General features: G+C 29.6%; 1 protein-coding gene across 50 annotated transcripts in view; it reads left to right on the top strand.

The window, feature by feature from the left end:
- Positions 1–13,979, top strand: part of LOC130899050 (transient receptor potential cation channel trpm) — a 57,052-nt gene that overhangs the window by 10,203 nt on the left and 32,870 nt on the right. For 13 of the 50 annotated variants that reach the window (XM_057808777.1, XM_057808757.1, XM_057808746.1 and 10 more), the window contains exons 3-4: positions 3,479–3,514; positions 12,022–12,104. In XM_057808777.1, the coding sequence (XP_057664760.1) occupies positions 3,479–3,514; positions 12,022–12,104 (119 nt within the window). Of the gene's footprint in view, positions 1–3,478; positions 3,515–4,074; positions 4,359–7,366; positions 7,448–12,021; positions 12,105–13,979 lie in introns of those variants that run through there. The other 37 variants (XM_057808765.1, XM_057808744.1, XM_057808735.1 and 34 more) reach the window with 6 other exon arrangements.

The following is a 13,979-nucleotide window of genomic DNA, read 5'->3' as shown; positions in this document are numbered from 1 at the left end:
ACATAAAAATTTGATGGTTTATAGAAGAATTGTTCCTGAATCGACAGAGTATATTTAGAAATCTATAAGTTTGTTGGTTTGGGAGATACAAGGGAAATTGTGGGATCAAGATATATTCGATGGGTTTGAAATAACAGCAAACTTTATCAGCCCGTATCTCGAAAACTAATGGGAAAGAATACATGAAAATTTGATGGTTTACAGAAGAATTGTTCCTGAATGGACTGAGTATATTTAGAGATCTATAAGTTTGTTGGTTTGGGAGATACAAGGGAAATTGTGGGATCAAGATATATTCGATGGGTTTGAAATAACAGCAAACTTTGTCAGACCGTATCTCGAAAACTAATGGGGAAGAATACATAAAAATTTGATGGTTTACAGAAGAATTGTTCCTGAATGGACTGAGTATATTTAGAGATCTATAAGTTTGTTGGTTTTGGAGATACAAGGGAAATTGTGGGATCATGATATAATCGATGGGTTTAAAATAATAGCAAACTTTGTCAGACCGTATCTCGAAAACTAATAGGGAAGAATACATGAAAATTTGAAGGTTTATAGAAGAATTGTTCCTGAATGGACTGAGTATAAGTAGAAATCTATAAGTTTGTTGGTTTGGGAGATACAAGGGAAATTGTGGGATCATGATATAATCGATGAGTTTGAAATAACAGCAAACTTTATCAGCCCGTATCTCGAAAACTAATGGGGAAGAATACATGAAAATTTGAAGGTTTATAGAAGAATTGTTCCTGAATGGACTGAGTATAAGTAGAAATCTATAAGTTTGTTGGTTTGGGAGATACAAGGGAAATTGTGGGATCATGATATAATCGATGGGTTTGAAATAATAGCAAACTTTGTCAGACCGTATCTCGAAAACTAATGGGGAAGAATACATAAAAATTTGATGGTTTACAGAAGAATTGTTCCTGAATGGACTGAGTATATTTAGAAATCTATAAGTTTGTTGGTTTGAGAGATACAAGGGAAATTATGGGATCATGATATAATCGATGGGTTTAAAATAATAGCAAACTTTGTCAGACCGTATCTCGAAAACTAATGGGGAAGAATACATAAAAATTTGATGGTTTATAGAAGAATTGTTCCTGAATCGACAGAGTATATTTAGAAATCTATAAGTTTGTTGGTTTGGGAGATACAAGGGAAATTGTGGGATCAAGATATATTCGATGGGTTTGAAATAACAGCAAACTTTATCAGCCCGTATCTCGAAAACTAATGGGAAAGAATACATGAAAATTTGAAGGTTTATAGAAGAATTGTTCCCGAATGGATTGAGTATAAGTAGAAATCTATAAGTTTGTTGGTTTGGAAGATACAAGGGAAATTATGGGATCATGATATAATCGATGGGTTTAAAATAATAGCAAACTTTGTCAGCCCGTATCTTGAAAACTAATGGGGAAGAATACATAAAAATTTGAAGGTTTATAGAAGAATTGTTCCTGAATGGATTGAGTATATGTAGAAATCTATAAGTTTGTTGGTTTGGGAGATACAAGGGAAATTGTGGGATCAAGATATATTCGATGGGTTTGAAATAACAGCAAACTTTATCAGTCCCAATCTCGAAAACTAATGGGAAAGAATACATGAAAATTTGAAGGTTTATAGAAGAATTGTTCCTGAATGGATTGAGTATAAGTAGAAATCTATAAGTTTGTTGGTTTGGAAGATACAAGGGAAATTATGGGATCATGATATAATCGATGGGTTTAAAATAATAGCAAACTTTGTCAGCCCGTATCTTGAAAACTAATGGGGAAGAATACATAAAAATTTGAAGGTTTTTAGAAGAATTGTTCCTGAATGGATTGAGTATATGTAGAAATCTATAAGTTTGTTGGTTTGGGAGATACAATGGAAATTGAGGGATCATGATATAATCGATGGGTTTGAAATAATAGCAAACTTTGTCAGACCGTATCTCGAAAACTAATGGGGAAGAATACATAAACATTTGAAGGTTTATAGAAGAATTGTTCCTGAATGGATTGAGTATAAGTAGAAATCTATAAGTTTGTTGGTTTGGGAGATACAAGGGAAATTGTGGGATCAAGATATATTCGATGGGTTTGAAATAACAGCAAACTTTATCAGCCCGTATCTCGAAAACTAATGGGGAAGAATACATAAAAATTTGATGGTTTATAGAAGAATTGTTCCTGAATGGACTAAGTATAAGTAGAAATCTATAAGTTTGTTGGTTTGGGAGATAAAAGGGAAATTGTGGGATCATGATATAATCGATGGGTTTGAAATAACAGCAAACTTTGTCAGACCGTATCTCGAAAACTAATGGCGAAGAATACATAAAAATTTGATGGGTTATAGATGAATTGTTCCTGAATGGACTGAGTATATGTAGAAATGTATAAGTTTGTTGGTTTGGGAGATACAAGGGAAATTGTGGGATCATGATATAATCGATGGGTTTGAAATAACAGCAAACTTTATCAGCCCGTATCTCGAAAACTAATGTGGAAGAATACATAAAAATTTGAAGGTTTATAGAAGAATTGTTCCTGAATGGATTGAGTATATGTAGAAATGTATAAGTTTGTTGGTTTGGGAAATACAAGGGAAATTGTGGGATCAAGATATATTCGATGGGTTTGAAATAATAGCAAACTTTGTCAGACCGTATCTCGAAAACTAATGGCGAAGAATACATAAAAATTTGATGGGTTATAGATGAATTGTTCCTGAATGGACTGAGTATATGTAGAAATGTATAAGTTTGTTGGTTTGGGAGATACAAGGGAAATTGTGGGATCATGATATAATCGATGGGTTTAAAATAACAGCAAACTTTGTCAGCCCGTATCTTGAAAACTAATGGGGAAGAATACATGAAAGTTTGATGGTTTATAGAAGAATTGTTCCTGAATGGATTGAGTATATGTAGAAATGTATAAGTTTGTTGGTTTGGGAGATACAAGGGAAATTGTAGCATCAACTTAAGTAGCAACCCTGATACATCATAAAATGTGAACACCTAAGGAACTAGTTTTACATCAAACTCTTATGAACAAAAAAAAATCCTTTTTCCATTTTCTCCCGTACGAAATATCCATCTACCTACAAACCGTTCCAAAATTAGCTCGATTTATTTCTACAGGGTGTTTGAAAAAAAAATTAATCCTGTCTCAAGTATAGATAACAAACAAAAAAAAATTTGGGGTTTACTCGGTAGAAAAATTCTCGCAACGCCATCTGTATTTAAGATAAAGGGCTTTAAAGAAAAAATTTTTCGAAAGAATATGTTTTGGAAGCTGATACATCCAATGAATTTGTTTTTATATCTGACTCTCATAGATTTCAACGGGATCGCCTCTTTTTTTTTAAACACCCTGTATATGTAGTATCCAAATTGACACCCTGTATAATAGAATCACGTAGAAAAAATAGAGTGTGCCGAATTTATAAACTTAATCTCGTTTTTCAGCATTCGTATACTTATCTGGATAAACCCAAAGTGAAAGTAAGTTTGATGTAGATGTGGCAACGTCGTATTTAGTGTTAGATGTATTATTTGATGTGCTGTCATTTGTGAATGTGCTTCAGTAGATTTTGGATCGAAAAAAAAATGACAAATTCGAACTAAATACTTGCGCTTGTTGAAAATATTGAGAAATATTTAAAAAAAAAACGATTTTAGTCGCCATTCGAATATAACAATGAATAAACAAGCTGACGTATGGACTTTTTATCATACTATTATTGTTTTTTAATTGATAACAGAATTAGGAATAAAGTACGTTCGAATAGGCGGCCATACACTATTTTTTACGTAATAAGTTTTATTCAGATATTCGAACGAATAACTTTTCTACTTCACCTCGTACTCATAAAAAAATATTTCATAAACATTCATTCGAAATTACGTTGTATATATGTAAAAAAATATACAGGGCGAGTCACTTAATTAACTGTTAATTATTTCGTCGTCGTCTAATTTGACTGGCCTATAAAACCGTTCCACATTATGAATCACCCTATACAATTATGCGATTCAAAGATGATGATGTTTCGTTCCACCATTTTTTTTTCATTTTGCGGTAACGTGTGTGAACACTAACAACGATTAAATTATTTATTTTCAGCTTAAATACTTTATCGTTCGTAATATATATGTATCATTTTTAATATAATAAAGTCAGTGATGTCGTAAACGTGTTTACGTGTTATTTACTATGTGAAATTGTAAAATGACTCTTAAGAAATCCGAAATAAAAACGATTACACAAAGAATAGGCGGTAGTTTTCAAGAACTGAATCCAATCGTTTTGTGGACTAAAAATAGAAACAAAAAAGTTAAGGACGAGGTAACGATATCCGTATAATATTTATAGTATTCAAAAATTACTTTTTTATTGAATCTAACCTCGTATATACTAGTTAAATGCACCCTATATACTTTTTCATTTAAACTAACCTCGTATATTCTATTTAAATAAGTCATTTTAACATAATAATGCACCCTATATACTTTTTCATTGAAACTAACCTCGTATATACTATTTAATTATGTTTTTTTGAACTTAAATGCACCCTATATACTTTTTCATTTAAACTAACCTGGTATATTCTGTTTAATTATGTTTTTTTGAACTTAAATGCACCCTATATACTTTTTCATTTAAACTAACCTGGTATATTCTGTTTAATTATGTTTTTTTGAACTTAAATGCACCCTATATACTTTTTCACTTAAACTAACCTGGTATATTCTGTTTAATTATGTTTTTTTGAACTTAAATGCACCCTATATACTTTTTCACTTAAACTAACCTGGTATATTCTGTTTAATTATGTTTTTTTGAACTTAAATGCACCCTATATACTTTTTCATTTAAACTAACCTCGTATAAACTGTTTAATTATGTTTTTTTGAACTTAAATGCACCCTATATACTTTTTCATTTAAACTAACCTGGTATATTCTGTTTAATTATGTTTTTTTGAACTTAAATGCACCCTATATACTTTTTCACTTAAACTAACCTGGTATATTCTATTTAATTATGTTTTTCTGAACTTAAATGCACCCTATATACTTTTTCATTTAAACTAACCTCGTATATTCTATTTAAATAAGTCATTTTAACATAATAATGCACCCTATATACTTTTTCATTGAAACTAACCTCGTATATACTATTTAATTATGTTTTTTTGAACTTAAATGCACCCTATATACTTTTTCATTTAAACTAACCTGGTATATTCTGTTTAATTATGTTTTTTTGAACTTAAATGCACCCTATATACTTTTTCATTTAAACTAACCTGGTATATTCTGTTTAATTATGTTTTTTTGAACTTAAATGCACCCTATATACTTTTTCACTTAAACTAACCTGGTATATTCTATTTAATTATGTTTTTCTGAACTTAAATGCACCCTATATACTTTTTCATTTAAACTAACCTCGTATAAACTGTTTAATTATGTTTTTTTGAACTTAAATGCACCCTATATACTTTTTCACTTAAACTAACCTGGTATATTCTATTTAATTATGTTTTTCTGAACTTAAATGCACCCTATATACTTTTTCATTTAAACTAACCTCGTATAAACTGTTTAATTATGTTTTTTTGAACTTAAATGCACCCTATATACTTTTTCACTTAAACTAACCTGGTATATTCTATTTAATTATGTTTTTCTGAACTTAAATGCACCCTATATACTTTTTCATTTAAACTAACCTCGTATAAACTGTTTAATTATGTTTTTTTAAACTTAAATGCACCCTATATACTTTTTCATTTAAACTAACCTCGTATATTCTATTTAATTATATTTTTCTGAACTTAAATGCACCCTATATACTTTTTCATTTAAACTAACCTCGTATAAACTGTTTAATTATGTTTTTTTGAACTTAAATGCACCCTATATACTTTTTCATACTTTAGAAACACACTATACCACTAAATACATTATCTTGTGGTAATCTATTAAAGAAAATATATTTTTTTTTGTTTCATTTTTTCTAGAAATGTATATTGAACGAAACTAATAACGAAAGGTCGTTGCACTATTAATTTGATTATATAGGGTGCGTCAAAAGTAGTGATACGATACTTGGCTATTCAAATATATGAAAATTCGAGTGCGATAATGAAAACATCGTGGATACGATTGAGAATCAGTGAAAAACAATTTTTCTCGATGTATGTATTTAATTGTTGAAGTCGGTTGCTTTTTAATTGATTTGAATTGAAAAATTGATTACGTCAATCGAAAAGATTCTATTCTAGACACAACAATTTTAATTTAGTCAATTATTTTTATTGGTGATTTTAATATAGTTGAAATTTTATTAATAACGTCATATTTAAGTTATATAAGATATTTTACGCATACAGGGTGTACCAAAGTTACAACAAAATTCGTTATATCGATCTTTTCAATAGCAGGGTAGTAAAAAAGGAACCACTGTGTATTATACCGAAATCGGATAGGTAACATTTTGATACGAGGTTTTTTTTTTCATTTTATACAGAGTCTTTCAAAACATTTGATCACTTTCATGTGAAAATCACAAATAAATAATCGCCCTGTAGATTATTACTAACCGAAAATAGTTTTTTCTATCAATATGATGCAATGTTTCCTCATTCGATTAAATTATAAATATTGTGTATACAGGATGTACGAAAACTCGTACCTTTTTTTTATAATTTCGAATGAATCGCCCTGTAAATCATAATAAAAATAGAATTTTTCGTTATTTTACTATATTTAGCTCCGAATCTTAATACCTTTGATTTTTTTTTAAAAACTACTATTTAAATTCGATATAATCTAACAAACAACAATAGAAATTAATAAGCAAAATTAGACTTTTTTAATAGAAATAAGTTTAGTATTTACTTTTTGTACGACAAAAGTTTTTTTCCATTCAAGCCCACTACGATTCGTTAGATCCATCGAAGTATCGTTTCTTCTTCTTGCGTTATGCAAAAGGCGAAAATAGTAAAGAGGGTTTCATATTCACCAGATCTGCCTTCCAGTGACTTTTTCATGTTTTCCAACCATAAACTTTGACTTATATGATAGAAACTTTCGTCAGACGTATATTTTACAACTGTACAATCTCGTGATAATATTCACGTAACTTTTCTTCGGTTTCTCTCATTATTCGTTACTTTCGGTAATCATTATTTTGACTTACCGCCTCTGTTGTGAATTGTTTCTTTAATGTCGCTTCAATTGTAGTTCTAATAACAATCGAAATATATAGTGTGATAAAAAAAATTGCTACGCTTTACATGTTTCCATGTGGATAAAATCACTGTTCCTAACACGTGTAATTTTCAGCGTCGTCATGGTATTTTTGACTCTCTCGTGACATCTCTTTCGACATTTTTGTGGCCGGTGGCAAACGATTTACGACCAACTGTAAGTTTGGAGCTTATATCTTAATACTAACATCTAATAAATTTTTGTCGTTGTGTAAACCGAATTCAAAAAACAAAATAAAAACAAACCCGAATTTTTAGCTAAACTAACATGAATAAAAAAATTAGCGGACGTATTTATAGTTGTTGTACACGTTCGTTGTTTTTGTCCGATTCGTTGTGTTTTATGTTGTGTGACAAATTTACGTCGTATGTACCGAAATATCGAGTTCCTACTTACTTCTTATCTCCGAATCACACACAAGAACGCACTTAACACGTTTCACAGTTTGCGTGAATCTGCAGAAAATCTTTTTATAAACGTGTGTCTACGTCTTTGTTCTATAAATTTTACTTGCCCCCGTAGATTCATTTATAAACGCATTCTCACCTCACAAACACTATTTTCACGTAAATACTTCCTAAAACTCACGAGTATCTGTTTTATAAATGCTCTCAACTCTTTTAGATTATTTTATAAATGCTCCGTATGATCCTAGGCTGTTTTATAAATGCTCTCTAGCCTCCTAGAGGGTTTTATTAGTTCTTTCTAGCCTCCTCCCACCTTTATAAATATTCTGTAGCCTTCTTAGATTTTTTATAAATGTTCCACAGTCACTTAGACTCTTTTATAAATGCTTCATAGCCTTTTAGATTTTTATAAACGCATCGTAGTCGCTAGACTCGTTTATTAACGCTTTTTCACCCCAAACATACTATTTTTACATAATTACTTCCTATAGTCCCAAATTATTTTCATAAACGTGTCCTTGCTTATTAGACTTGTTTTATAAATGCTCTCTAGCCTCCTAGAGGGTTTTATTAGTTCTTTCTAGCCTCCTAATATCTTATAAATGCTCCATAACCACCTAGATTCTTATAAATGCCCCTAGCCTCTTTTATAAACGCCTTTCCACCTGACACCACTTATTTCAAATAAATATTTCTTGGCATCTTAAATTATTTTCATAAACGCCTTTTAGATTTGTTTTATAAATGCTCCTTAGTCTTCTAGACACCTTTATAAATATTCTCTAGTCTTCTAGATTTTTTATAAATGTTCCACAGTCACTTAGACTCTTTTATAAATGCTTCATAACCTTCTAGATTTTTATAAACGCATCGTAGTCGTTAGACTCGTTTATAAATGTACCCGAACCTTTTAGAATGTTTTATAAATGCTCTACATCCACTACATTCATTTATAAATACGTCTTCACCTCATAAACACTATTTTTATATAAAAACTTCATAGAATCGTAAATTATTTTTATAAACGTGTCCTTGCGTATTAGATTTCATTTATAAATGTGCCAGAACCTTTAAGAATGTTTTATAAATGCTCTACATCCACTACATTCATTTATAAATGCGTCTTTACCTCATAAACACTATTTCTATGTAAAGACTTCATAGAATCGTAAATTATTTTCATAAACGTGTCCTTGCGTATTAGACTTGTTTTATAAATGCACCCGAACCTTTTAGAATGTTTTATAAATGCTCTACATCCGCTACATTAATTTATAAATGCGTCTTCACCTCATAAACACTATTTTTATATAAAAACTTCATAGAATCGTAAATTATTTTCATAAACGTGCTCTTCCCTCTTTGGTTTCTTTTATAAATGCTTATTAGTTTTCTAGACTCTTTTATAAATGTTCTCTACCATTTTACTTTTTTATAAATGTTCCATAGCTTCCTAGACTGTTTTATAAATGCTCTCTAGCCTCCTAGAGGGTTTTATTAGTTCTTTCTAGCCTCCTCCCACCTTTATAAATATTCTTTAGCCTTCTTAGATTTTTGATAAATGTTCCACAGTCACTTAGACTCTTTTATAAATGCTTTCTGGCTTCTTCTTTTCTTTTATAAATGATAAATAGCCCACTAAACATCTATAATTCTTCGTTATTTTCATACAATCATCTATAAACGGTTCCCTGGCCTTCTAGATTCTTTTATAAATTATTCCTATCCTTCTAGACACTTCTATAAATGATCGATAGCCTCTTAGAAATATTTATAAATGCGTATCCATCTCATATGTTATAAAAGGCGTCCTAACCTTCTTTTTTGAACTTGGGCTTCCAAACTACGTTTATAAACGTATAATTGTTCCTTAGATTTCTTTTATAAATGCTTTCCGTCATGATTGAATGTTTTATATAAAAGATAAACACTTTTTTATGAACGCTTCCTAGATTTATCAGTTTTTTTTTTTTATAAAAATTTGTTTGCCTTTTAGATTTATTCTTTCGATGTTTCCCCTGGCGGACTCTTTTATAAAAACATTATTTATAACATGTTTCCGATAAATTGCCTGGCCTTGAGAAACTGGAAGAAATATCGAAATAACTTTCGAAGTTGTTACATGTATTCGAAACTTTTTTAATTAGAAATATGCCAGTTGAAAGTTTTAATTTTTTCCTTGGTTATTATAAAGTTGTGTTTGAACACTTTTCATATAATTTTCCAATTCACAACAACCACTACAATGCTTGGTAATTGCCTTGTAGCGTTAGCCCTTTCTCTACCCATGTTTACGTGGAAATTGAACATTGTCCTTATATCCCGAAGGATACAGGGACATCTGATGTGACCTAATAACACAATGGAGGGATCGTTCATTATAATACAAACGCGTTAAGGTATAATGACGCATACATATCATGCTCAAATATGGAAATAATCGATTAATATTCTTTGGAAATTATTATTTTATGGCAAGCGACAACTTTTTTTTTATCCAAAAACTATTTACGACAAAGGGAATTCAACGAAGACCTTAAGGGAAACTCTACCGCGCCAAACGATTGAATTTTAACAAACCCTGAATGAATGGACTATAATTAATTACTGTTTATTTTAATTGCCAAATGAACCGACTATAATCGATAACTTAAAACGATTTAAAACGCTAAATGTGGGACTGTAGTGAATTACTTTATATAATAACCGCTAAATGAATGGACTATAATGAATCACTTTATATTATAACCGCTAAACGAATGGACTATATTAGATTACTTTGGATTTTAATCACTAAATGTGGGAATAGGATGAATCAATCACACATTTTAATTAATGAATGGACTATAATAAATCACTGACTACTTCAATCACTTATTTTAATGAATAAATGGACTATAATAAATGACTAACAACTCCATTTATATATTTTAATGAATGAATGGACTATAATAAATGACTAACAACTCCATTTATATATTTTAATGAATGAATGGACTATAATAAATGACTTACAACTTCATTTATATATTTTATTGAATGAATGGACTATATTAAATGACTTACAACTTCATTTATATATTTTAATGAATGAATGGACTATAATAAATGACTTACAACTTCATTTATATATTTTAATGAATGAATGGACTATAATAAATGACTTACAACTCCATTTATTTATTTTAATGTACGAATGGACTATAATAAATGACTTACAACTTCATTTATTTATTTTAATGTACGAATGGACTATAATAAATGAAAATGACTGACTACTTAAATTACCCATTTTAATGTACGAATGGACTATAATAAATAACTTACAACTTCATTTATTTATTTTAATATACGAATGGACTATAATAAATGACTGACTATTTAAATTACTCATTTTAATGTACGAATGGACTATAATAAATGACCTACAACTTAATTTATTTATTTTAATATACGAATGGACTATAATAAATGACTGACTACTTCAATCACTTACTTTAATTAATAAATGGATTATAATAAATTGCTAACTACTTAGATTACTCATTTTAATGAATGAATGGACTATAATAAATTGCTGACTACTTAAATTACTCATTTTAATGTACGAATGGACTATAATAAATGACTGACTACTTAAGTTACTCATTTTAATGTACGAATGGACTATAATAAATCACTTACAACTTCATTTATTTATTTTAATATACGAATGGACTATAATAAATGACTGACTACTTAAATTACTCATTTTAATGTACGAATGGACTATAATAAATGACTTACAACTTCATTTATTTATTTTTAATGTATGAATGGACTATAATAAATGACTTACAACTTTATTTATATATTTTAATGAATGAATGGACTATTTTAAATGACTGACTACTTCAATCACTCACTTTAATGAACGAATGGACTATAATAAATGACTTACAAGTTCAATTACTCATTTTAATGACTGAATGGACATGAATCAATAATTACCTTTATCACATAACGATTTCGCTATGACAGAATACTTCATATTTCTATGAATGAATGGACTATAATTAACGACTGACTACCTAAATTACTTATTTTAACAAATGATTAGACTATAATAATAGATTTGCTACGTTAAACACTGATCGAATTGGCTATAATCAATTACTTGATATTTTTATGAGTGAATGGACTATAATAAATGACTTACAACTTCAATAACTTATTTTAATGAATGAATTGGATATAATAAGTTACTTGATCTTTCAATTAATGAATGGACTATAATAAATTAGTTTCTACTTTTAATCGATGTTTTTTTTTTCGAAATTTCAGGCTCCAACGAGGAGTTGGATAGAAGCAACTTTTTACAAGAGAGAATGTTCGCGTTACATACGTCATACCAAAGATCCTTTGAGGTGAGTTTTTCAATTGAGCAATTTCAATTTCGAAAGATGATTCGGGATATCGCTTTTCCGATAAATATTTCCAGAAAAGGAAGAATCAACTAAAATTATATAACGCCTTGCGTTTGATGAAAAAAGAAAAAATTATACACCTTTGGAATTGTTCCTTTTATTTCCATTAATTCGAGTGGAAAAATTCCTTCTTCATTGAATATTCATTAAACTTTTTCACGTTTCGTCGAACAATCTTATGAATTATTAAATAGATTTTCATCGGCGAAACAAAAAAACAATGAAAAGATTTACAAAATGTTACGTACGACGCCTCAATTCCAAACAAAGGAAAAATCATTTATTACAGCAACATCCAACTATATTAGAACTTGTTATCCACCCTGTATATATTTCATTTTCAATTATGAGTATTAAAGTAATTTTCATAATTTCTACATCTCAATCCGAGCCCTGCCGAGAAAAATAATGCTATATCAAGGCTATACCAATCGAAAAAAAAAGGCCGTTGGTATTGAAACCCCCTGTATAATACGTCATCTTCGGATCTGTATATTTCATATTGTCGTAAGAGTGATTGTTCAAATTAAAAAAGGTAACGCGAAATAAAAAAAAAGGTAACGCGAAATAAAAAAAGGTACCACGGAATAAAAAAAGGTTGCGCAAAACGCAAACATCTACAGAAGTTGTTAACGCGAATGATTATAAACAATCAAAGTGATGTAATGACGTGAAAAATTAATATAGAAAATCGTAAACTTCAAATTTCCGATCCGACGAATCGAGTAGCTGTATAAACATAATTCGGAGATCACTTTCAAAATTACTTCATGTGACAATGTGAGATATCACTCGACGGGATAGCGGATTACGTGAAATAGGTCACAGGAATGTAATGGCTGCATTTCCGGGACCTTTAATACCGAGTCCTTGACGAAAGGATAAAATCAAACTGAATTATTTTGTGAAATGTAGGCTCGTAAATGCATTTTTAATAAATAAAAGCACATTACGTTCTAGAGGTTATATTTTCAAAATATGTCAATTGTATTACGAGGTGGATTCGATAATATTTATTATACCAACTACACTAGTGAACAAAAAAATTGTCTCAAGTCGTACGCTCGCGATAAAAAATGTGGAGCTTCGATTTTTTTTGTTCACGAATACAGTTAAAATACCTTGAATCTATTAGTGATAAATCATTTTAGTTTTTTGGTTACTTTCTCTCAAAATTTGAATTTTCGAATTTCATTTGAAATAATTGTATCAAACTCCAAAGAAAAAAATCTCTAGGTGTAAAATGTGGATATCTTGAGGGCCATTTCTTTGTTCTAGGAAAATCCCGGTTTAAAAACTCGCGTTTATAATACGGGGGTGCATCAAATTGTTGTAATCGAGTATTTGTACTCAAAGTTTGTTAAAATAACTTCGTTATTTTCAAATTTACGAAAAAAAGTCGAGGGAGCAAAATTGTGGAGAATTTAATTTTCTACAAAAAACTATGTCGCTTATTTTTTCAAGATGGCGGATTTTCCACACCGTTTGAACTAAAGCTTTTATTAGCGCCCACCCTACGCATGTTAATTTTTAATGGACTACGACGACGTCGTTATTTTGTACTCTATTACGAAATAAATCATCAATTTAATCTATAATGTCAACAAAATAATAATATTGATAACGATAACCTTGAAACGTGTATCTTCTTCGAATTTGAACGTTTAAAAATATTTGATAATAGACGAATTTAATTTTCTGAAACTATTCGTTTTAAACTTCGTCTACATTGTATAGTATTTCTAAAGTCATTGTTAATAGAGATATTTTTAATCTCTTTGATAGCAAATGAAATCGCAGCGCGTAATTTCGTCA

Source organism: Diorhabda carinulata, chromosome 10 (assembly GCF_026250575.1).
Source record: "Diorhabda carinulata isolate Delta chromosome 10, icDioCari1.1, whole genome shotgun sequence".
Taxonomy (NCBI): domain Eukaryota; kingdom Metazoa; phylum Arthropoda; class Insecta; order Coleoptera; family Chrysomelidae; genus Diorhabda; species Diorhabda carinulata.
Note: the sequence above shows the minus strand (reverse complement) of the source record. Positions and strands in the feature narration are given on the sequence as shown.